Raw genomic sequence first — 25,446 nt, 5'->3', positions numbered from 1 at the left:
AGTATTGATTAAGCACCGGTATCGGAAAAAAAAACCTCAAACGATACCCAACCCTGAAACAATATATTTTACAGACCTAGTCTTAAATATGTTATTTTGTGTTCAACAGAAAAAAATAAAGTCAAAAAGGTTTGTGATACGTGAAGGTTGAGTTAATGATGTCAGAATTTCCAGTTTTGGGGGAACAATCCCTAATGCCCTATGGCTAGAAATGCTGGGATAGGCTCCAGCATCCCTGTGACCTATGATTTGGACAATTAGTTTGAAAAAGAATGGATGGGTACTGAGAAATTCAAACAATGGCACGCAGCCTGCATGTACTGGTATTCTTAACATCCCTACAGCTATAAGCATAAGTCTGGTTATGTGGAGATCTTCTCATTAAGCTGAAAATGAACATTTGCTACTTGCAGCTGTAAAGACCTTAAGCAGTACGACTTCTGTCAGATTACATCAGGAACATACATATATGCCAATTTTGTTACATCAATCCAGTCAGCAATCTAAACTGACCCAAGAATAGAGGTATGACAATATACTCAAGTCACGATTTGATACCAATCAGATACTGACCTCATGACATTATCTTGATATTGTATGCTATAAAAAAGTTGAATATTAGTATTATTATCGTTATTTCTCAAACATATGGTTAAAAACACAATAATAAATAAGCAGCATGCACAATTCTCTGTTATAAGAAGAATAAATAACATAAATTGTAGTAATATTCCACCAATTGACAGATTTCACTTGTCATCACACCATTAGGAGAATCGCCAAGTCATGGGTTGAGTAATTTATCCTTTTTAGCCAAAAAAAACGTAGAATTGTTGTGCAATAAGATATATCATTACTGACCGATGCGAGACATGGCTGGGCTGTGCTTCGGAAAAATTCATTCAGCGAAAGAATGACCAGAAAAGAGAAATGTATGAATTTGTGCTGAATGATAGCATCATTGACCCATAACAATATATGATACATAACAGAGCTGTCAGTAAGTTTACATGCTTTTTATACAGTTTCTATTTTAATTTACAAGTTAAGCGCAACTAAAGTATAAACTGAAATCAGGGCCGGAGTGGGACTCCTTTTCAGCCCTGGAGTTTCAAGCCTCAGACCGGCCCACCTCAGTTCACAACTGACTATATTAAAATAAGGTCATTTCCAATTCAGTTTCTAATTACACTATCACGTCTTTTTTTGAGAAAACAGCTGCTTTAGAACTTCAAATGTTCAACGACCCAAACAGTATTATATGTCTTAACAATAAAAATGAAAATAAAAACATTACTCAGACGAGGATCAAACCTGGGACGGTGGCGTTGTAACCTAACGAGCTAACCACTGGACCACAACAGCTGTACAATGGGAGGAGACTCATCTGAGTTATATCATCATCAACCTGCAGGCTGCATCATGCCCACAAGGCTGCGCGAAAATAGATAAAAAGGTAAAATGATGAATAAGAAGATTGTGGTCATGTAAATAAATAAATGAGTTTAAAAAGTGTGACTGCTTAGAGCAACAGATTCTGGAGCTAGGGACACCGGCCCTCGCGGCCAAAAAACGGACCGGCCCACCGGGAATTCTCCCGGTCCTCCTGATTAGCCAATCCGGGCCTGACTCAAATGTAAAATCAAAGTATAAATAGCAGGAGTGAACAAATAGGTTTTCTCTACCAGCAGATATTAATCAAAGCAAAAAACAACACCAAATAAAATATAGAGGTGGACACTTAAGAGCTATAAAGCCGTCACTAATGACTAAATCATTAAGGAATATCCAAAACATAGATGTACACGTAGCCAAATTGTTGCTCTAAATAAAAAACACTTAAAAACAGAAACTAAAATGACTAAAAAACAGGTGCAGGTGCAGTATATGGATCGCAAGAGCCCACAATTTAGTTTGTGATAATATCTCTGTTTCGTTTAATTGAAATGTGGTCTAAATATTCTTAGCTTGAAACAGATGGAATAATGACTTGTGTTGCATTTCTATAAAGATCTCAGTGAAGCTGAGTGAGGGACCACACTTAGGCCCAATCCCAATTTTATTTTTGTACCCCTACCCCTTCCCCATCCCCCTGGCTCATAAAACAGAGTCTGACAGGGAAGGGTTTCAAAATTTACCCCCTAAGAAATGGGACAGCACTACAGCACCTGCACGTGTCATCAGATGTCTTAAGCCTGGTTTATACTTCTGCATCAAGTGACCGGCATAACCCACGGTGCATGCAACGCGCGTAGCTGTGCATTTATACTTCTGCGCGCTGTCTCTGTTGGTCTGCATTAACACTTCCGAAACGCTAGTTGGCAGTGAGGTGTAAATGTTTCTCTGTGTCGAGTTTCTTCGCTGCTATTTTGCTTTTCCTGAACACTTCCTGGATGTACAAGTGGCTCAAACTCGCTCATTTTGAGGCAGGAACCGGCGGACGTGCAACAACTTTAACTATGAGGTAAACACAAAACAAAACTTTCCATCCGGAGCTTCTTCACAGGACTCCACACTTGTAAACAAGCGCTCCATTGGGCTCGCTCCCGGCTCAGACTCGTCAGCGCTACAAAGCCGACCAATCACAGAGCTTACGCTACGTATTGTTGCACATGTAGTTACATTTTTTGAGAGGTGCACGTCAGCGACGCCAACGGCCACGGCGAAGGGCTATGCGTCAGCACCGTAGCATACGCGTGCGTTTGACGCAGAAGTATAAATCAGCCTTCAGCAGTCTCATGCTTCATATGAGATCAGATGATTGTGGCTGCTGTAGTTATTCCAGTTGCTTTTTTTTTTTTTGGTATTTATCTTCAGGAAATCACTTAAGGCATATATTATGTTATGTGTATTGCACATTTACAGAGTGGTCATATTCATCAATGTAAACACACACCAAAAAAACATTAACATTATAGCAGACACTGTACAAAGCTCATTCCCAGCCACTAGACTTTTCTGACAGGGTATTCGAGTGTCATCAAGTGTCTGAATGTTGTGGGACTGCTATACAGGAGTTATTGCTATGAATTATACATAGCAAAATCTTGCGGCTTTTAGTTTAGTGTTTTTTTCAAGCATGATGGTAAAACACAAGTGAGGTTATGAATATATTAAAACATATGCTTGTTTGTAGGGCTGCTCGATTTTGGAAAAAATCATAATCACGATTATTTTGGTCATAGTTGTAATCACGATTATTCAAAACGATTTTCAGTTGAAGTCAAATTTATTAGCGCTCCCGAGAATTTTGTTTTTTTAAATAACTATTTCCCAAATTATGTTAAACAGAGCAAGGAATTTTAACAGTATTTCCTCTAATATTTTAAATATTTTGAAACCCATTTTAAGGTCAATATTATTAGCCCCCTTAAGCAATATATTTTTTGATCGCCTGCAGAAGAAACTACTGACTTTGAATTGCACTTTAATCTGAATGCTTGTATTTTGAAAAACATCAAGTAAAATGGTATGTACTGTCATCATAGCAAAGATAAAACAAATCAGTAATTAGACATGATATATCAAAACTATTATGTTCAGAAATAAGTTTGAAAAACTTCTTTCCGTTAAACAGAAATTGGAGGAAAAGGGTAGCTAATATTCTGGAGGGCTAATAATTCTGACTTCAACTGTATATATATATACAGTGATTTTCCACCCTGCAAAGGAAACATCTTCACCCTAAGAAAAAAACTTTAGCTACAAAAATCCTTTAGTCTATAGCAGTAAGGAATGTTCTCGTCGTTTGATTAATGATAAAACAGGCGGCAGCATTTCGCACTGTCACTTTAATGGTTTCTCTTTCACGTGTCTTTTGATTCTCAAATCGTTTGTTTATTACGCAAATGAGGGTTAATATGAACAACCACTAATCACAGGGTTTTGACACCTATTTGACCATTAAAGTGCTCATGTTAAGATTACTTTAGATGTCTGCGCTCCTCTGCTCGTCTCAGTGTGCGAATGAGACCGAATGCTGACCGCGTGCTTATACGTGTGCGCGTGTTGCACACACACATAAGCACGCGGTCTTTCGCGCTTTTGGTATATGATGCAACAATCGTTTATCTCGATTAATGGTTTTTCATAATCGTTAGAAGCCATAATCGAAATCGGATTTTCGATTAATTGGACAGCCCTACTTGTTTGTTGTAAAAACTCATATTAATGACAAAAAAAATACTATGCTAAAATATCTTTACTTCCGGGTACAGCTATACTGCCGTTTGGTTTCTGTATTCCGGGAAATTTTCTTACACCTTGGTTTCATGTGTGAAAAATCTCAGTTCGAAAAGCTATCTACCCTTTCCCATTAGCCTCACCCGCCAACAGTTCACTTTCCATCCAGCAGTATCCGCCATTAGTCATGATTGGAACGCTCTTTTAAAAAGTGGAAGAATTAAAAACTTCGAAATATGTTTCGTTATCATTCAATACAGAAAAAAATTATCGAGATTGCATTTTTGCCATATTGCCTAGCTCTATCACACGATGTATTGTTACACGCCTACACAAGAAGAACATCCCTGACAAAGTCATCAGCTTTTTCAGTACACTGCCCCAGGTTCTTAGGCAGACCAGCTCCACTGGCTTCCTTCATCCCAGCCATGTCTATTCGATGTAAACTAGCAGGCTTGATTCATTCATCACTCTAAATCTCAAACTCAAGGGCTTCGGAAAGCCTGCTGCAGCTCAGCATTGCATGTTGTTTATAAAGGCGAGTCGTTTTGGACTCTGCTGGGTGTGGTGTGCAGATACAGTTGATAAAATATAGGAGTGGAGGAAACAGCAGCTGAGGGTGATATTAGCGTCTGAATTTGCAGCCTTGCCCAGCCTTTGAAAGGGAGTGTCATGTAGCCTCTCCCACAAACAATTCGCCAGCTACCACCCCATCCAGGGCCTCTCCATCCTACCAGGTTACAATGCCACGCTGTCCATGAAGACCCACTCAATAAACAAACAGTGAAGTGCTTTTGAAATACCTGGCAACCACATACCAGCAACTTCCTTCTCACAACCGCCTGATGTATCAGATTGCACAGGTAAAATCGACAACAGATCTTAACGGCAATTCCGAGGCACTTTTTTCCAAAGAATAAATACTTGAACGAGAATAGCAGCTGCCCATGATCTGTTTACAGATCTCAACTAAAAGCAGTTCTTTAATAAACACAGGTCTTTATGTGGCACTGGCTGGGTAAAAGCACATTAGAAACAGAGAAGGCTGTGTGTGTGTGTATGTGTGGAAAAAGGACAAAAGGGTGTGCATCACATTTTTGGGAACAAATGGTCCTGTTAGCTCCCTGAGTGCATGTTGGGCATGTATTGGGCATGTGGATGTGGGCATGTGTGTACCCCTGCAGGTATGTGGTCTCTTAAGGCTTAAGGAGTGTATTGTGAGGGAGTGGGAGTGTTGTGAGGGGGTGGGGTAGTGTGTCAGTGTGTGTGTGTGTGTGTGTGTGTGTGTGTGTGTGTGTGTGTGTGTGTGTGTGTGTGTTCAGGCAGAGGGGTGTGGGGAGGCTACATCACAGTCGTTCCAACTCCCGCCAGAGCCTCGTTGCCATGACTACAGCAGAACGGAAGCCTCCCTCGATATATATCCTATTAGGGCCTTGGCGAGACTTGGAAAGAGAGATACAGTAGAAGGACAGAAACGAAAAGGTACAAAAGGAAACCGACACAAAGTGAAAGGGAAGAGTATGGCGAAGGCAAAACGTTCAGTTACCTTCCAGAAGAGGGAATAGCCTGTGTTCATTCTTCTAGTTCATTGTGTTCTCTTGTATATTTAGAAACGAGAAAATTAATTTGAGTTGGAAGCGCGATAATTAGGAATGTTTGTTTATTTTCAATAGCTATGTCTAAACAGGGGTGGCATGGTGGCTCAGTGGTTAGGACAGTCGCCTCACAGCAAAAAGGTCGCTCGTTTGAGTCCCGGCTGGGTCATTTGGCATTTCTGTGTGGAGTTTGCATGTTCGCCCCATGTTGGCATTGGTTTTCCCACAGTCCAAAGACATGAGCTATAGGCAAATTGAATAAACTAGATTGGCCGTAGTGTATGTGTGTGAAAGTTAGCATGTATGGGTGTTTCCCAGAACTGGTTTGCAGCCAGAAGGGCATCCGCTGTGTAAAACATATGCTGGATAATTTGGCGGTTCATTCCGCTATGGTGACCTATAATTAATGAAGAGACTAAGCCGAAGGAAAATTAATTAATGAATGAAGTTGTTCTTCACAAAATACATTGAATTGGTTAATTCACATAAAACTAAGTTACATGGGCTAGCAAAGTTTCCACCTATTTTATCTTTATTTTGAAATATTACATAAAAAACAATTATTAAAATGTCAATATGCGCAACATTTTTCAAATTAGCATTGATATGCGCAAAACTGACTAAAAAATGTTTTATCCGATAAGATAAAAGAAAAATTTGCATAAACTACAATGGAAACACACTTACCAAATAAATTCCAGCATGCAAATCAAAAAGGTCATGTGATTTTGTTTGTTGTTTCATGTGATAACAAAAAAAGGTGTGCAATGGGACGCCATTAACCCTTTAACGTTTATAGTCAAACTGGTGTGTTCAGACTAGGAACATTCAAAATGCACGTCATCATCTGCTAAATTCAATTCTTGCTTGCGCCAAGGTAGGTAAGGCTTTAAGCTAAGGTTTTAAAACAAATAACATTTATTTTAGTTTTTAAGACATTTAAATGTCCATAAGTACTAGCAAAATACATCTATACATCTAAATATCTATGGATGGCAATATTAATTATCTTTAAACGTAATTGAAAGTTAAGCTTTGTTCACTAAGATACACACTGTTTGTTACTAGAATATTCACTCTACTACTCTCCCAATTAAATAGCCACTTACAGTTCTAGCATTTCAGGTGAAAACATGTTGGAAATCCAGAAGCACTGATATCTCCTGCAGTGTAGAATAAAATGGCAGACTGACCACATTTCACAACATCTGTAACGTTGTTTTGGTCATACTAAAATCCCTTAGCTAAAATATGTCATCAAAGTAGTTTGGTTATAATACCTCACCTTTTACCTATAACTGCGTTGCCAATGAGCAGTTTCATACCTCCAAAAGCCACCATGCATTGTTTGCGTTTTATCTTTGTCTTTTAAAGCGCAAGTAATTTATTATTTTAGGAAAAGGCTAACAGTTGCTTCTCCTAACAAAGTAAATTGCATTTTACTTTTTGATTTTGGCACCAGTTTATCAGAAAGTGATAATTTTCATCTCTTTGACTTACTGGATAGAAACTGTATTTATTCACAAATGTCTCATGCAATATTCCAGTTTCGCACTTAAGCTTAATTCACGTGTTTGGATGGAAACATCTGGATGGAAATGACTGAAAATAGGAAAATAAAGATCGCACAAAAATGTACAGTTCATCCCTTTGTATTTCACCAATCATTAAGCCCACTTAAACTTATTTCATTGCGATTTTATCTACTAACGGTCTCACATCAAATAATACAAAGATTCATATTGTAAAACTAATATTTGTGGCATTGTACAAAGAAAACTGTCCAAATATGTAGACATGTGGCCTTATCTAGAGAGGTGATCCAAGTTCCCCCAGCTTAGAGGAGCCCTGAGGACCACTGACTTCATTCTGGTGACACTACAACCACACCCCTTTCCAATAACTCTAGACTTCATACTCTCAACCTCACGATGAAGTTCAGCCCCCGCACACACATATACACCACATTACAAAAGCTCACTCACCACCATACACTCCACCTCCTCTGGCTCCGGCTTGATTTGTATGGATGGCATCTCCTCAACAGGCTCAGAGGTGGCTGCAGCGGATTTCTTCGGACTCGTCTGACACTGCGAAGAAGAAAAAGCGAACACTTAAGAGCTAATCATAGCATCAAGATTTAGTCTTACCGACAGTCTCTGGAGCAAGCAGTAAGAACCACATGAATGGATTTGTGAAATCTACAATTCGCCTAAAAAAAAGTGACCCGAGTTCTGAGATAAATTTAATAGCACAAGAAAGAAAAGTTACCATGAATTCACCAAGGTTACTTCGAGAAAGAGAGAAAGAGTTAATGAGCCTCACCAGACTGATGTGTGAAGAGTGAGAAGATAGTCTCTCTTAAGCTCAAGTTAGTTGGGGGAGGAGTAGAAAGAGATATAAGGGAACAAAAGAGATGATGAGTGGAAATCAAGTATAGGTCAATCAAACGTGGGGGGTTGTTTTAAGTTGGAGGAGAACGACAGAAACAGGGAGATATCAAGGAAGAGAAAGGCAAAAAAGAAAGGCTTGGATAAATCTACACTCAAGATATTTTAGCTACTAAGGCTAGATACCTTAACAAAATGTGTAAAACAGAATATTAGAGTGAAAAGTTGGTTCTGAGGACTGACCAGCAAGAGAAAGACGAGAAGAGAAAGAGCGAATGAACCAGCAGGGAGGAGTAGTCAGCAATCCTGTGCTCCCTCCCTCTTTGAGCTGAGCAGAGTCACACCCAGACCAAATAGCAAGAGAAAGAGGCCAGTCTCACAGAGTAGAGCAGCAGTATTAGTAGAGTGAAAGAGAGGGAGAAATGTGGTAATGCTTATGCATGGGGGTGGGAGTGGGGGTCATGTGACCCAGCAGCAATAGATTCCACAAAGAGGTGTGGCCCCATCATAAGCTGGGGTGTGGCTGCCATTAATGTGCCCCTCCTTCCAACCTGGCATGGACACACTGCAAACACATGAACTGTGAAAAAGCATATATGCATTCCTTTTAGAACTAAAGTTGTCTGGTAAACAACAGTGTGACCAAATGCTTTATACACACTCAATGAGGGCAGGAAGTTTGCAAATAGGCTTTAAAAAGCATCCAGCAAGTGACTCTGGTACTCAATAAAGGCAGTAACTTTAATTACAAATGTAAGATGAATTTTAGGTCAACTCCAAATCAGAGGCAAGTGTTTTTTTAAGTTGTTTTTAGCCCTGTCCACATGAACACAGGTATTTTCAAAACAGTTTGTCCACACGAAAATGCAATATCAAGTGACTGAAACCTAACCTTCGGTAAATTCTAGCCAGTGTGAAGATTTAAAAAAACTCTGGTTACATGTCTGCGTGTGCACTGTATTCTCTTTCTAATTGGCCAACACAGTTTTAATTTAATGCTGAACTCACACCAAACATGGTAGCTTCGATTGAGGGAAATTTCACGCATCCAGTGATAATTCTACTGTTTGTTCGTTTGCATTGATTCAGTATGTAACATACTCACTAGAGCTGCACGATTCTGGCTAAAATGAGAATTGCGATTGTTTTGCTCAAAATAAAGATCAGATTTTTTCACGATTCTGTAGGTGTAAAATAAAGGTATGGTAAAAACAAACATATGGCACAACATCGATAATAATATTATGTGTAGGTCTACTGGTTTTTATAAATAATTCTATTCTTCTTATAATTCTGATGTTGAATTATTCTGTTTGAGATATATGCTTGCAATCGGTCATATTAGACAAATTTTTTCACTAGTAAAATCAGACATTTGCCATTATCATATTATATTCAACAATATATAGGCTAGAGTAGTTATACTGACACTGTAAACATTTATTTTCATGCACAACTGTGTGTTCGCTATGAAAGAAAAAAAACATATCAAACGCTTGCCATAATCATAACTCTAAAATGCGATACGATCATTTAAATGAAGTGCACACTTTCAGTTTCATTTTGACTGCTAAGTGCTTGTTCAAACTTCGCGCGCGGCTCCCAAACGATCACTCTGTGCCATAAACGAAATATTATTCACAACTGTATTACCTGTCACCCGCAACATATGCAGGTTCTGTTCACTAAAGTAGACGTGCGCGCATCTAACGTTAAGTAGAGAAGGCGCGTGCCCTCTCTGTGATAACAGCTCACGGTCAGCAGCTCGTCATGTGTGATTTCCCGGCCGCGAAAACATCATTATATAAAGAAAACAATGACATTTTTAGGTGAATTTTACCTTATAAATACATTATGAGACTCATTCAACATCATTTGGAGGTGTCAATGTCACTAAGCAACGTGTGTGAAACAATGAAAAGACTCGTGCAGCTGCCTTTTCTTCTCTCCTGAACTTGAAAATATGATTGGCAGAATCCTAGAATCCTTAATCTGGATTAAGATCGTCTAGGGGGTTGAATCGAGATCGCGATCTTTTAACGATTAATTGTGCAGCTCTAATACTCGCATATAAAAACCTAATTCTGTGTTTGATTTGAACCCAGAGTGAAAGGCTTTTATTGCCACCTGGTGGTTTAGAATAAAAGGTTAGCACAATCCCGGCTGGACTAATGTGGTGTTCACTTCAGATGCAAAACACGCAAATAAAAATCACGCTATTTTGAGTTTACTCACTTCATTTGCACATCAAATTCACTTCATCCGCAATTCACTTCACAAAAGACACGGATTTGCGTCATGGGCAGGTCTACTGTCTGACTGGTGGCATTAGCTTCGTTGCTAAATGGCTTACATGGGTTTTATTGAGAAAATGGTTGTGTTTATGTGTTGTAGGAAGGCTGAAAACAGCGTACATATTCATTCAGAGCTGTGTCGTCAAGTCGACTAGATCCTTTCAGAGGTTCACACAGCTCTGTGAGTTTATCAACTCCTCCAGAAACTGTATCTGGATGATGGAAACTTTCAGTAGTGCTTCCGAATGAGCCGAGCCCAGTTTGGTGAACTGTTGTCTGGTGTCGGTAAGAGGATTTTCCCTCAAATCAAATCACTTTTATTGTCACATCATCAGCAGCATGTGTGCTATAATGAGTGAAAAGCTCAGGACACCAACAACAGGCGCTACGTCATAATCACGCTTCTACAAAAGAGAGCTCCTGATTGGTTAATGCAGCGCGGATGTCCGCTGACGTTCAGATTTTCCAACTCAAGCGATTTGCGTGTCAAGCGCACCAAAGGCTCAACTCTTGCCGCTTTATTCGTGCAAATCATGTCATATGCGTTGCCTCATTTATGAGTATCATGTCACAGGATGTCTATTGACATTTTTGCATTGACTTAACATGTAAATCACTCGTGCTTGAAGATTCATTCATCTGGTGTGAACGCAACATAAGAGGCCTCTTTATATGGAGTTTGCCTGTTCTCATTGTGTTCGCATAGGGTTCCTCTGGGTGCTCTGGCTTCCCCCATAGTCTAAAAGCATATGGTACAGCTGAACTGGACACACCAAAAAATGTGACCTGAGATATTTTTTTTCCAAGCAAAGGTAGTGAGAATTCAGTTAATAAAACATCCATGTACATGTGGACATGTACCAATCATTAAGATTGGCTTGCTGTCCAAAGGGAATTGGTTTCTGCGAAGGGATGGCATCTTACAGAACACAGCAAAATAATGTCAATGGCAATTTTTCAAATAATGAACACATTAAATAATTCTAAATTAATTTCAAGCCCATTTGATGGCTATTGGTAGAACATGGCTTTTTGACCCGATTTGCAATTTATGCAGACATGCCTTCAGCAAGATGGAAAAATAAGAGCACTTCAATGATTGGGAGTAGTACACTACTACTGGCAAATCCTATGGAGAGATGATGATGATGTATATCGGTGAGGAAGCATTACCAGAGTATGTATGTGTATATGTGAGTGTAAACGCTCCCCTGGGAGCATGTGCTGTTATTAGTTCCTGGAATAAAAGAGGGTGGGGTGGGTGTGACCCCAGTCCCTCTATGCCTCAGCAGGAAGTTATGGAGAGAGGAGGGGGCTCTCATTACAGTGCGAGGGAACATCTAGGATTAGAGAAAGGAAAGCACAAAGTAAAGAGGATAGCACAGTCAGGGATTCAAGGAGAAAATGATAGAATGGGAAAGATGTGAAGAAGAGAGGGAGTGAATGGGGTAGAAGGGAAGAGGAAAAGAGAACCATCTCAATCTGGGTCATGACGTTCTCTCTCACTCGGTCGCTCCCAAGCCCCCGTGGCAACCAGTCCCCGCCCCAGTGCAGCATGGGTAGAGTGGCCGTCTGGGACTGCATAGCTCACCACACACACCCTTCTGTCCATCCCTCCAACCCCAAAGAGAGTTATACTTTGCTACTCGTTGGGCTGCTCGATTATGGGAAAAATCCTAATCACGATTATTTTGGTCATAATTGTAATCACGATCATTCAAAACGATTATCAGTTGAAGTCACAATTATTCATTCTCCTGTAAATTTATTTTTATATCTAAATATTTCCCAAATGATGTTTAACAGAGGGTTTTTTTACAGTATTTCCCATAATATTTTTATTCTTCTGGAGAAAGGCTTATTTGTTTTATTTCAGCTAGAATAAAAGCAGGTTTGAATATTTTGAAACCTATAATATCTCGATATTATTAGCCCCTTTAAGCAATATATATGTTTGATTGTGTGCAGAAGAAACTACTGTTATACAATGACCTATCTATTTACCCAAATTAAGCCTTTGAATGTCACTGAATAGTATCTTGAAGAACATCTAGTAAAATATAATGTGCTGTCATCATACCAAAGATAAAAGTAATCAGTTTTTAGAAATGAGTTATTAAATCTGTTGTTTAAACTGTGCTTAAAGCATCTTCACTGTATTTTTGATTTTATTATTGATTAATAATAAAAACAGTCGGCAGCAGCAGGAATATCGCACGTTGTCACTTTAAGAATAGTGCAGCTCTGATATGGTTTCTCTTTCTCGTGTCTTTTGATTCTCAACTTGTTAGTTTATTACACAAATGGGGGTTAATATGAATAATCAATAAACACCGCGCTCTGACACAAATGTGCATGTATTTGACCATTAAAGCGTTCACATTAAGATCGCGTTAGAGGCCAAACAAGGCGCACACAGACACAACAGCACAACATGCCTTTAGTCATTTTCACGTGGAACTGAGCTTTGCAGAGGCAAAGAGTTTTCACACGTGTACAACTGGAAAGGGGGCGGTGTGTGATGGAATAATTGTTTATCTCGATTAATGGTTTTTCATAATTGTTAAAAGGCAAAATTGAAACCGAAATCAGATTTTCGATTAATGGTTTTTCATAACTGTTAAAAGGCAAAATCGAAATCGGATTTTCGATTAATTGCACAGCCCTAGCAACTCATATTTATAAACTATAGGCTTTCTTGAAACAATTGCACAAAGATTCTATCCAAATCCAAATATTGTCATTGTGCTAAGCATTTTAAAATCAGGAGCTCAAGCGTGGTTCTGTGAACATGGGAGTAACTAATACAATGAACACAAATGCAAAATAGGCATTTTAAAATGGTTCAAAATCATAACTTTTTACTTCATGTGATCTTTAACATTGATGTTGTAATGTTTATTGTGTAGTATACCTACAAGGAAGTTCCTAAAATTTGACCAAAACACTGATTTCAAATGCAAATTGTGTCTAATCAACACAGGGTACCAAAGGTTATGCTTACTTAACTTAACTTTGGTTAATTCTCTGATGTGTGCAAAAACATCTGGAAGGAAGGAAGCCACTCCAGAATGAATGACTGTTTCATTTGTTGGAGATAAATGTTGCAGCACCAGCCCTAGTGCCATGTCACATTATATCTCATGGGAACATCCTGAAAATTATCAGGGGCTTTCCAGGTTTAAAATCCTAGTTCTGCAAACTTCACCAACCACTGAGGCATGTCAGTGGACCTAAGGTCAACAGAACCTCATTATAAACCATTACCCTTCGTGACTGTTCAAGAGTGTGATGGCTAAAATCAATGGGACTTAATAAGACCAGAGTGGGCTAAACTCATAATGCATGAGGCCCTGAGAAGGAAGCTGAAGGACTTCAGCACAGAAGGGACGAAAGGGTGTTCAAAGCTGAATGTTGCACAATCGTGAAACCCGAGATTGAACGTTGGCTCATGCTCCATACCACTGCAAAGCCCAACAGGACCCCCCTAGGAAGAGTAGTTGAGAGGGTGTGGAGGGGGCAGGGAGGTGTGGGTCATTCTCTGAGCATTGTAGGACAGTTTTCCAAGCAGCAGGGAGGGAAGGCAGGGCCTTTCCACCTCCCCTACCGTTGTGTAGCTAGTTTTTTTGACCACTGTAAGTAAAGCCCTTGCTCAAATTCAAAGGACAAGGAATGCCCCAGTTTTAGACCTTGTCTTTTCTCTGAATGATGGAGACTAGCAATGTTGGGGGGTTATTTTAAGTGATTAGTTGAATCCATGTTCAGAATTGTAGCCAATCCTTGACTACTTGTCCAATCATGACAAATCACTGACATTTACACACAGTCTAGCCTAGTAGAGTAAACACAGAAAATGTGACAGTGTCAACTGAGGCCCCGTTTACACTTAGTGCGTTTTAGTTTTAAAACGGCGTTTTAGAATGAAAACGATCCGCGTCCACACTCGCGTTTTACCCAGCGTTTCTGAACTGCTCTCCGTCCACACCAAAACGCTGAAAACGCACATTACGTGACCACACACACACTCTCGGGCAAGCGCTCCAGCATTTCTACCCAGATGAGAGCTCTGCTAGTCGGACTTCTCATCAAGCATCTCCCGCTGGATCTAATCTCACTATATTTATTAAATGTGATTTTTCATTCATCTTGTTGTCTTTATCTAACGACATATTCCCTGACTTTGGTCATTGGAATCTATTAGTTGTTCTCAGGTAACGTGTTTTGGTTGAGCGCAAAGATAAGTTAATGATTAATGTAACCACGTAGCCTATTCTGTATATTGACTGATCGCTTTTTCTATAATGTATAAACTTAATAATGGCCATTATCGATTAGTAAAACTGATATTCAGCAATGAGAGGGTGTGTTTCGTATTTTCACTGAAATTGAAAGGAGGCAGTTGTTATAGGCTCCGTTTTGTTATAAATATCCACACAGTGAAGATGACGCTCATATAAATACACAGCACGATGCCTCAACATTTCTGCTGTCTGTTAAGTTGCTAATATTAAAACGAAGATAGACAGTTCCTTAAATCATGTTTACATTTTATTGTTGAGAAAGTGAAACAACGTAGCCAGGGTGATGTGAATGAAGTTATAAAGTACACTGTTCCTTCTGAAAATTTACCCGTGTCCTCGGTATAGTCTGTTTTCCATATCAAACTGAGAAGAAGAGACTGCAGCCTTGATCAAACTTGCGAAGTCTGTACTTACAAGGAGAGGATGCAGGGCTGAACTGTGTGTGTTAGGCTACTTAATATTGAGGAAAAGCCCCAATCAGAGAGGCGAATGTCTGCAGCCCCGCCTCCGTTATCAGATGTCTCCGTTTTCCATTATCCACACAGAGACGGAGTAGCAGCGTTTCAGAATGAAAACGGCCTCTCCAGCGTTTTCGAAACGCTCCGTTTTCGGCGCTCGAGAACTCTGGCGTAGTGTGGACGGTTGGCGTAACCGTAGTAAAACTTATGCGTTTTCAAACTAAAACGCATTAGTGTAAACGGGGCCTGATTTAACACAAACAAGAGAAAATATCTTTATCGAAGATGATATTCTTACTTGTACTTACTTGTCTTTTCGTTATTTTATTAGTTTGTGTTTTCTGAAATTAGTTTCTAAGCTAAATTCAATTGAAAAAAAATATTATTTAATAAAATACTTTATCGCTTTTCAAGCCCAGAATTTAAATTTCGGTGTATCCAGGGTTCAACGCTAAGGATTTTTTCTACTGGGCCGACTGGGCCAGTGGTTGAGGTTTTTACTTGCCCTGCCAAAATTTTCACTGGCCCCACTAAAAAAAAAAAAAAAAAAAAAAAAAAAAAAAAAAAAAAAAAGGTTAATAGCTAGTTCTTAGCCACATATTTTAAATAATGTGGCAAAATAATGTGAATGAATCTAGAATTTAAACATTTAAAAATGTTAATAAATGTATAATGAACAAAATTTGTTTGATTTTATGCAAACGAAAGAGCAGTCTGAAAAATGTGCTGGTATTTTAGTGCAATTCTAAATTATTTTTATAAAAATGGCTTGCCAAACCGACAACTCTTTTTTTTTTTCTTTTTTTTTCTCCCAGTTTCTTAATTTAGTACCCATGTAATTGTCTGCTTCCAAGACTTTAGAAACTGACGTTTTCTTTTAGCCTCATAGTTAGATGTTGCCATCTTTTTGGTGTAATTGTTGTTACCATGTCACGAAAAAAATTGCATGCTCACCGTTACTGGCCGATAGGGGCCAGTAACATTCTTGTCTACTGTTCCGAGCGTCTTTCACGCTGGCCCCGGGCCACCGGGCAGTCCTTATTGTTGAGCCCTGGTATCCCTAACAAATTCAGTAAAGAAATGGCAAATTACTGTACAATGCCTTGGTGGTTACAAAGAAGTGTCTGGGGCCTTTTCCCAGAGATGGGTTGCAGCTGGAAGGGCATCCGCTGCGTAAAACATATGCTGGATAAGTTGGCGCTTCATTCCGCTGTGGCGACCCCAGATTAATAAAGGGACTAAGCCGAAAAGAAAATTAATAAATGAATATCTGGGGCCTAGTAATCAACTTTATTTTTGTCTTGTTGTTTTAGTTTCGAGGCTTTTCTATGCAGGTTACACTAATCACTTTCAGAATAGTAGACTAAATTCTGCACTGACAACAAGATTTAAAAGTAAATAAGTACATATTTAGGTGGTGTACTATTGTAATGCAGTGTAATTAATCATATATTAAGATAACCCACGTAATTTAAATGAATAAAACAGCCTATAGACAATAGTGAACAATAATTTACTACACTGGATATGATGAATGATGTTATGACAGATTATAGGAAGGACACAGGCGTTGTGTCTCGGAGGGTCTGGATCGGTATCAGATGAGACATCAGATATTGAGGTGTCCCAGGATTATTTCCCACCATAAAACTCGCTATTTTTTATGGCATTTGGTGCTTGTAATACCTCTTAGGCATCCACAAACCACTTTTTTTCACTCATTGTGACTTTTATTCATATAATTTTATATAAAATGAAAGCATAAGCAGCGCAGGTGTTTTATAGCGTGTTAATTTGCCCTGTTCAGGTGCTTAAAGGTGTATATGCCCCAAGGTGTTTTTTTTATCTGTTTATATCTAAAGTATTTTTAACATCAGCTACATATAAATGGAATCAATGACAGGGAGGGGTGAATGTTTTGTTGTAGGTATGTTATGTACATTTGAAAAATAGCGATGAGTATAATGTACCCTGTGATGGTTCTAGTATTACAATTAGATTTTGACATGTGCATAGCTGTAAATATGAAAATAATTACAGTATAAAAACAGTAGTGATGTGAGATCTTGTCTCCAAGGAACCTACTCGTGGAATATTTTTCATTGCTAACCTTTTACCTAAATCACAATTAGTAGTAGGCAAAAATCGCTGTTTGCCTGTTCAACCTTTTTTTATTTCAGCATGCTAAAGCATTTGCGATATTTGCAGATTTCCAATCATTAGTTTCCACACTTCCACTGACAATGCCTTTTTGTGCTTAGCTCTTCTAAAGGAAGTCAGGTGAGATGCTTGCTTGATTGATGTGACACACTTTTGTGTTCACAGAGCAAGCTGGAATGCTCTCACTTGTTCATATTTTTAAAAACCAAATCATTCCTTATTCAAATCTATTTTACCCCTATTCAGCGTAGGGCTGGGCGATATAGCAAAAATGCAATCTCGATAATTATCTTCCAAAGATGGCAAAAGTACACACAACCTTTACTCAAATAGAAGTACATATACTCATGTTTAAAATGACTCTGGTAAAAGTTGAAGTAAAATAAAACGCCTAAAATATGTACTTAAGTAAAAAGTATTCATTACTACATGTTTTAATTTAACTACATATATCCAGTTCCCCCAAGATGTATCATCATCTTGATGCAAACTCACAGCGTTCATCATGTAGTTTCGCGGCTGTTTGATCAAAAACAACAGCTGCCATTTATGTTCATACACTCTTGATATAATTATGTAGGTCTGTCTATCTTTATAAATAATGGCTTATGTTTTACACTGAATTCTGTCCAAAATATTTAGAATTTTTTTTATTGTAAATTTGAATATTTTTTATTGAATATATTGAAAATTTATGTTCTTTTGCTAAAAAAAAAAATATATATATATATATATATATATATATATATATATATATATATATATATATATATATATATATAGTTTTTCTTTTTTTGCTTTAGCAGCTCTCCTACATAACCTGTTATTTTTGTGTTTTGTGGATATTTTATTTAATGGATAAACATTATGTTAATACATTTATTCTATGCTAAAAGCCACATATGACAACCTCAGAAACATGTGCATGATTTTTTTAATGTTATAAATTCAGGATCTTTTGCATTATATTGTATCCATGATTAGCCCATTAGTTACTTTGGTTGTTGTAAAAGATTTGTTTAAAAAAAAATTATTGAAAATTAATAAGCCTTTATGTAAAAATCATATACTGTAGTCAATAAAAAAAATCAATAAAGAAACTGTTAAACAGCGTAAATTTTGTATTAGGAAATATGAACTCATTGGAAAAAGGAAATAAATCTCAATGCATAAAGTTTTCATAACGTGTTTGATTGTTTTAGTACTAAATGTACAAATCTTTACAAAAAAAAAATCAAATTTTTTGCAGTATTACATTGAAAGACCAGAGAAATCCTGTGCAGTATGATTGGAATTGGACAAAAGGCTTTAACCGTAAGTATTTACATCACATATTTTTGAATTGGAAAGTGTCTATCTTGTTTACCTTTGATCTGATCGAGCATAATATCACTTATTACTGTGTAAACAGAGCAGCATCAGTCATGTAAAATTTTACTAAACTTTATAAACTAGTCTACATAAGGTCCATGATAGAAATGGTTGAAAAAGCCGCACACTGCAGTGCACGCAATGACAAAAAATAGACTAACTGCATCAAAAAAGGCGCCCAAATTGCACAACCACAAGAATAAAATAGATCACGCAAACAAACACGTAAAAAAAAAAAAAAGTGTTTGTACTTCGTTACTTCGCATGTTATTTTCCTTATTGACTGATGACGATATATATTTCAATACAAGTTGTTGCTTCCAGGTTTAAAAGAGTACCCCAACAATGACTGAAGCCACAAAAATTTGAGGGTCCATTAAATGGCATAACATATTTTGGGCCGATAAATTTTCAGTTGCCAAAAATTTGATACATCATTAATAAACACACTTTTAGATTCCCATTGTTGCACATTTCTGCTGTGTGATTGACTCTTGGATCAATATAGAGTAAAAAAGTCCAGAGCTTATCATTGTTATTGACATAAATTTTAGTACGATTCAATATATTGTTTATCAGCCCAGTCCTATTTCAGTGGGCCCTTTCCCTAATCATTCTAACCCAATGTCTTGTGGCTTTTAGTTGTGGTTTCTCCATCAGCTAATGTAAATTAACATTTAGCAAATGAAGAGTTCAGATGCAAAAGCCGCTAAACGCCCCTTCCTTCAAAAATTAGATAATAAATGAATGCGTTAGGCACGAACTACACCATTAACAAATAGATTTGCTTCAAATCATCTAAATCCCAGCGTCAGCGCATTCAGAAATAACAGTTTGTATGCAAAAGCTGCTAAACGCCACTTGTCTTTGATGGCAAAAGCTGCTATATCCCAACAACCAATCAGAAGCACAAATTGAATCATATGTTTTCAATGTAGTAGCGCGTTAATAAGCTGCCTTTAATGAGGAGACATATTCCACTTTCAATTTAAAAGATGGAGAAAGATGAAATGGATGAGCCTGTCCGACTGTCAGTGAACGGCAAATGAAAATGTCCCTTACCTCAAAACTCTGTGCATTATAAGAAAAAGAAAACACAATGAGCAGTCGGAAGAGTAGCATGCATTCATAACGTGCTTTAGCGCAGCGACGCTACTTTGAACGAGTCTGATTTACAATGAAATAAACGGCATCTACATTTCACGAAAGACAGAGTTAAGATGCTGTTCTTTTATCCCACATGGATGCTATAAGGATAAACAGGATATCAGGATATCAGGGTGATATGGCTGTGGCAGCCCAAGACCGATTACTCACTGTAGGTAAGCAGGGCTGAGCCTGGTTAGTACCTGGATGGGAGACCACTAGGGAACACTAGGTTGATGTTGGAAGTGGTGTTAGTGAGACCAGCAGGGGGCGCTCAACCTGTGGTCTGTGTGAGTCCTAATGCCCCAGTAAAAGTGAAGGGGACACTACACTGTCAGTGGGCGCCGTCTTTCGGATGAGATGTTAAACCGAGGTCCTGACTCTCTGTGGTCATTAAAAATCCCATGGCACTTCTCGTGAAAGAGCAGGGGAGTAACCCCGGTGTCCTGGCCAAAGTCCCTCTAAAAAAGTCCCCAAAGTCTAAGCTATTTTTTAAAAGATAAACATAATGTATAAAACTATACATTATTTTGTATTACTTCATTCATACCCATACCATATGTCTGATAAACTTTTTATATCCTGGACGTTTCACAATGTTTTTACGCTACATTATTAAAATCTACCAAGCTTAGCTTACAACCTTTGCAATGTTAACATTGTTCTACGTACAATAAATCTAAATCCCATATATCAAAAATGACAACAGACTGATAAGATTGAACAATTTACCATTAAAGAATGTCAGTTTTAATGTTATTGATTAACACACTTACTTTACAGATTTCATTCATTCATTTTCCTTCTGCTTTTCCCCCTAGTTTATCACAGCGGAATGAACCACCACTTACTTGACAGATTTACATATTTTAAATTTCAGGTGGTTTGTGTAATGTGTTTTATGTTTGGTAACATAATTTCTACTGGTATCTTCTTTTTCAACTATGCACACTGACTTCTTGGTTTTGACGCAAAACGAAATTTACGATGTAAAAAAAAAAAAAACAAATTGTCTAAAGTGACATTTTTGAAAAAAATGCATGTATTTTATCTAATAACCTTTTCATTACATATAAAATGAAACTTCTGAACCTTATCAGAGGAGCCTAATAGAAAATGCTCTTTTACAAGAAAAGAGGTCGAATGGATTTAGAGGTTTTTGCATCTGAACTCTTCAAATACACATATTTTACATATACATTTCAATGTTTGTAACTTTCAGCTGACCAAAAATAATGAGGACTCCTCGTACTCTCAGAGGAGTAGACCCAATAAATTTCTGCTAAAGCAAATATCGAAGCATGGTTCACAGCTCATTCATAAACAAAAGGCTATTTTCATATATAAAAAATAACCCTTCATTGTGCTTTACCCTGACTGTCTGTAGGAAGTACATCAACATAGGAAGGTAGTCTGTGCTGACAAAGCAGTCTTATCAGAGATTTAATATATCAGCCCACTAAATTCTTGTCTTCTTACTTTTGCCTTTATACCTTCCTTTATTGTTATTTTAATGTAAAGCTATGGTACTATCAAGGGCTGCTTTTTACTTGCTATCTTGCATGAACTTTAAGCAGTTGTCATTTTTGACATTTGATGTAAAGTCACTCGTTCTATTTGCATTAGCTCTAGAACACTGTAAAAAAGCTGAGGACATGAGGGTGTAGTGAACCAACCTCTAAAGGAGTAACTGACTTACAAGTAAACTTACTTTGTCATTGCTTTTTTTCAGAGCCGCTCTACTAACTCCACGCGCAGCCAAATAAGGTGTTCGAGGACCAACTATGAAAACAAATGAGATGTTTCTTTAGTGTTCACATAGGAAGACAGCCTCTAGAACACTTGAGGGGATACTACCCTTTGTCATGAAAATACGGTCTCTGGTTGTGTATTCGTGCACGGATCTGTGTGTAAGTGTACATGCTTGCCGCTGCTGTTTAAATATGTCAGAACAGTGTAATTTTAATGCAGTCTGTTGGGGCCTGGGGCACATCTTGTTCTGTGTGTACCAGCCAGTGCTGTCACTGCGTCCCTCCATGTAATCAACTCATCGGTCCAAGAGCAAAAGAAGAGAAAGAAAAAGAGTGAGGGAGAGGAAGGGAAAGAGAAAACAAGGCAGAAGGGGAGGATACACATGTAAGGTCACAGCTGCATGGGGTGTGTGAGGGGGATGAGCGGGCTGAGGGTTCGTAACACACAGAGGAGAGGCTGTGGTGCAAGGACTCTGTCCTACCCTCTGGATCTTTCCATCAGTCTCTTATGGCCTGTTTCCACTGAGTGGTACGGAACGGTTTGGTTCGCTTTTCTGGCTGTTTCCACTGTCAAAATGTACCTAAAAGCAAACCGCACAGTACCACTTTTGGGTACCCTTTCAGAACAAACAAAAGGCCACCAGAAGGCAGAGTAAAACGCACAGCTGAATGCTATTGGTTTACAGAGATACGTCACTAGCTTGTGCACAAGCTAGGAGAATAAAAACAAAGGAAGCACCATTTTTAAATATACAGCCGAGACATTACACCATAATAATATATACATATAATAACGAGCCAAGGTTGACCCGAGCTTCAACAAACCTTGTCATCATCTTGATGAAAAGCCACAAAGCCAAGAAGAAGAGCAGAATCTGCCCTGTGCCCCGTAGTTGTTTACAAGGCTGTCTAAATCGAGAGTGGTTTTGCTAACGTGAGCTCGTCGCGCTTCTATATTTGAAATAACAAACTTCTTGAGCTTATAATAATATGCCTGTGATTATTGAAGTGATTCTGACATGCGATCCTTTTTGAAACCGACAAGCGTGAGAGTAAAGTGCGAAAAAACTTTACTTTAGTGCAAAGGCCCTGTTACACTTCAAACTAAATCAAAGAAAGTACTGAAGCAATACAACTTTAAACAAAATACAGGTTTCAGTTTGAAAGTTCAGTTTTAGTTTGAAACTTTTGGCAAATTCTGAGCTACCAGGACTCGAAATTGCAACCGTGTTGATCGCATATGTGCCAAAATTTTATCTATGCAACCTCAAAATATATTTGAGAGCATTTGTGTGAGTGCATAAAATTGTGCAACGTTTTCCCTGTAAAATGTTCACCGCGTGCGCGTATTTAGAACAAAATGCGAATGGATTGGTTATTACGAGCTGTCAATCACTCAGTTTAGATGTCGGAGAGCTACAGCCGTGAAAATGTAAAGGCCTGGATTTGAGAGAATGAAAATAACAATGACAGATTTTGTTTTAGAAACCACCTAAAGTTACAAATAATGGCACATCTTATTAGTGATGATGTGGTGAATGTTAATCCACTATTTACACTTTTTGAAGAGTGGTTTAAAGACTTCCAGTGGGTTAAAGTCCACTATGAAAATGACTAAAGCCATTCACTGTAAAGCCGGTGGAACTGAGTTTTCAGTGTTTGCATTCCAAGCACGAGATGTTTTAACACGACTTAATCGTCAAATGCTGTCAGTCGTGTAACTGGCACCGAGTTCACTATCGCAAAAGAGCACGCATTCACTATGATTAAACTTATGTTGCAGCTCATGAAAAGACCATGATTGCTATTAAAATGACATATGCAAATAATAAGTTATGTCAATATCATCTGCGCAATATCAGAAACCACCCTGAGAGCAGATAAGTTTCCTTAACTCAGTTCATCTCATTCATGTCAGTGTGTGCAGGGCCGGTGGACGCATGCTGATTTTTTTACTTGTTTGTTAGTTAGTTTTGATTTCAAATGCTATAAATCTGTTCATATAAAACTTGTAGTAAAGGTGGTCATAGTTTTTGGTGGGTGCGCCAAAACTGGCTGGTATGACAACATTTTTGAAGTTAGGAGCACCGGTGCTACCAAGCAAAAAGGTTAATTTTGAGCTCTGGCTACCATTGGTCCATGACGGTTACGAAATCAATGGGTGTGTTCTGAAACTCCACCTTCTTTGGTGTGCAATTTCTTCCCTCAGATTTGTTTCTCATTCCATGGAGGTCAGAGAGGAGAACAACATGCAAAACAACCACACTAGCAAAACACCTGAATACACTGGAGAATCAAGTATCAGAGCTGTACAGATGTACACCTGTACAATTGCTTGCATAAAAATGTTAAAAAAAAAATAATAAATTCAAAGAGGGTAACACACCAGATGAGAAGCTTACCTCGTCGAGACACAACTTTAGAAGTTTGCCCACAGCTGTAATGCTAATTTACCATTTATGTTGCTTGCTGATTCAGATGTTGGAACAACTAGGAACAACTAGGGTTGCACGACACTGGAATTTCGTTATTTTAAAAAATGTCCATTTCCCGCTAACATTTGAGCACTACTGACTTTTTACTGTGTGTAACCACAGATACAGGGACACTAGATAGTTTTAAAGCCGCGATTCATCAGTGGATCATTCGTATGTCTGCTTATGGACAAACCAGCTGATCAGCGTGACTTTAAAACACACCAGTGTCCCTGTATCTGTGGTTACACTCAGTAAACAGCAGTGAGTTGGTTGAACTGATGACCTTCATGGCCAACCACAGTCATTTCTGTTGAGCACATAAACACAAAGGCAAATCAGCACTGTTTAAGAATGTGCTCAGTAGTGCTCAAATGTAAGCCGGAAATGGACGTTTTTAAAACTAAAATGGTACCAAATTCCAGTATCATGACAAACCTATCAACAACTTTAATCAAAGTAAAGACAAAAGTATCCATCTGAAGCTTCTTCACGCAACTCAACACTTGTCAAACACTCACACTCCGCCAACTCTTGGTCCCACCCACACTCATTATCTCTACCAAGCCAACCAATCACAGCTCTAGCACTATGCATTGTCATGACGTGTACATTTTTTGAGAGCTGTGGGTCAGGGTCAACGTCATTCCAGGCAAAGGGTATGCGACTGTGTAAAGGTTGTGGATGGACCATTCATGTGCACTCAAAACAGAAGTATAAATCAGGCTTTAGGGGTACATGCGAGTAACGTGACACATTTATAACCCAACCTACAAAAAAACAAACTTTGTTTTAAAGTAAACCAAGTCCTTAAAGCCCCTCTCATTTAAAGACCTAGAATATGAGGATTCCCACTGAAATGGCAAATATTGGTGAAATTCCGTTTAACAGCAAGAGGGTAAGATTGTTACTTTTGTTAAACAGCAATGGCACAAAAAGTCAACCAATTCAATAAAAGCAGGAACTTTTTAACATTTAGTAAAAGGTCAGTGTCACCCAAAAGAAGAGACCGCAGAGGCAGGCCAAGAGTGAAATATCTTTTCTTGGCTGCCTAAAACTACACCCTTCCTCTTCAGCTGGATGTATGAGACAGTCTCGTGTCACCCTCACACAGAAGTCGTACTGAAACAAAAGGTCTGTGTGCAACTAGAAGAGCCCTGCCTCAGAGAAATCTGCTGGTGAATGAAATGTAAGCAAGCAAGCAAAGAGGAAAATAGTTTCAGATCAGAGTTGTGACCGATCACTTGAATAGGTCAAGCTAAATGGCAAAACCAAAGCAAAAGTTTGAAAGAAGGACAACTCACTCTCACCAAATATCACCCAA

The 25,446-nt window shown here is 38.3% G+C and overlaps 1 protein-coding gene across 7 annotated transcripts in view; it reads right to left on the bottom strand.

Annotated features, from left to right (window-relative positions):
• The window catches only part of klf8 (Kruppel like factor 8), a 77,941-nt gene that overhangs the window by 34,570 nt on the left and 17,925 nt on the right, over positions 1-25,446 (bottom strand). For 4 of the 7 annotated variants that reach the window (XR_015519635.1, NM_001080003.2, XM_088651602.1 and 1 more), the window contains 1 exon segment: positions 7,763-7,867. Coding sequence is in view for 6 of the 7 variants with exons in the window: in NM_001080003.2 (NP_001073472.1) it covers positions 7,763-7,867 (105 nt within the window). In the remaining variant the exon portion in view is untranslated. 7 annotated transcript variants of the gene reach the window in all.

This window comes from Danio rerio, chromosome 21 (genome assembly GCF_052040795.2).
Source record: "Danio rerio strain M-AB ecotype USA chromosome 21, GRCz13ab, whole genome shotgun sequence".
Lineage (NCBI taxonomy): Eukaryota > Metazoa > Chordata > Actinopteri > Cypriniformes > Danionidae > Danio > Danio rerio.
The sequence above is the reverse complement of the archived record's forward strand: the minus strand, read 5'-3'. Positions and strand labels throughout refer to the sequence as shown.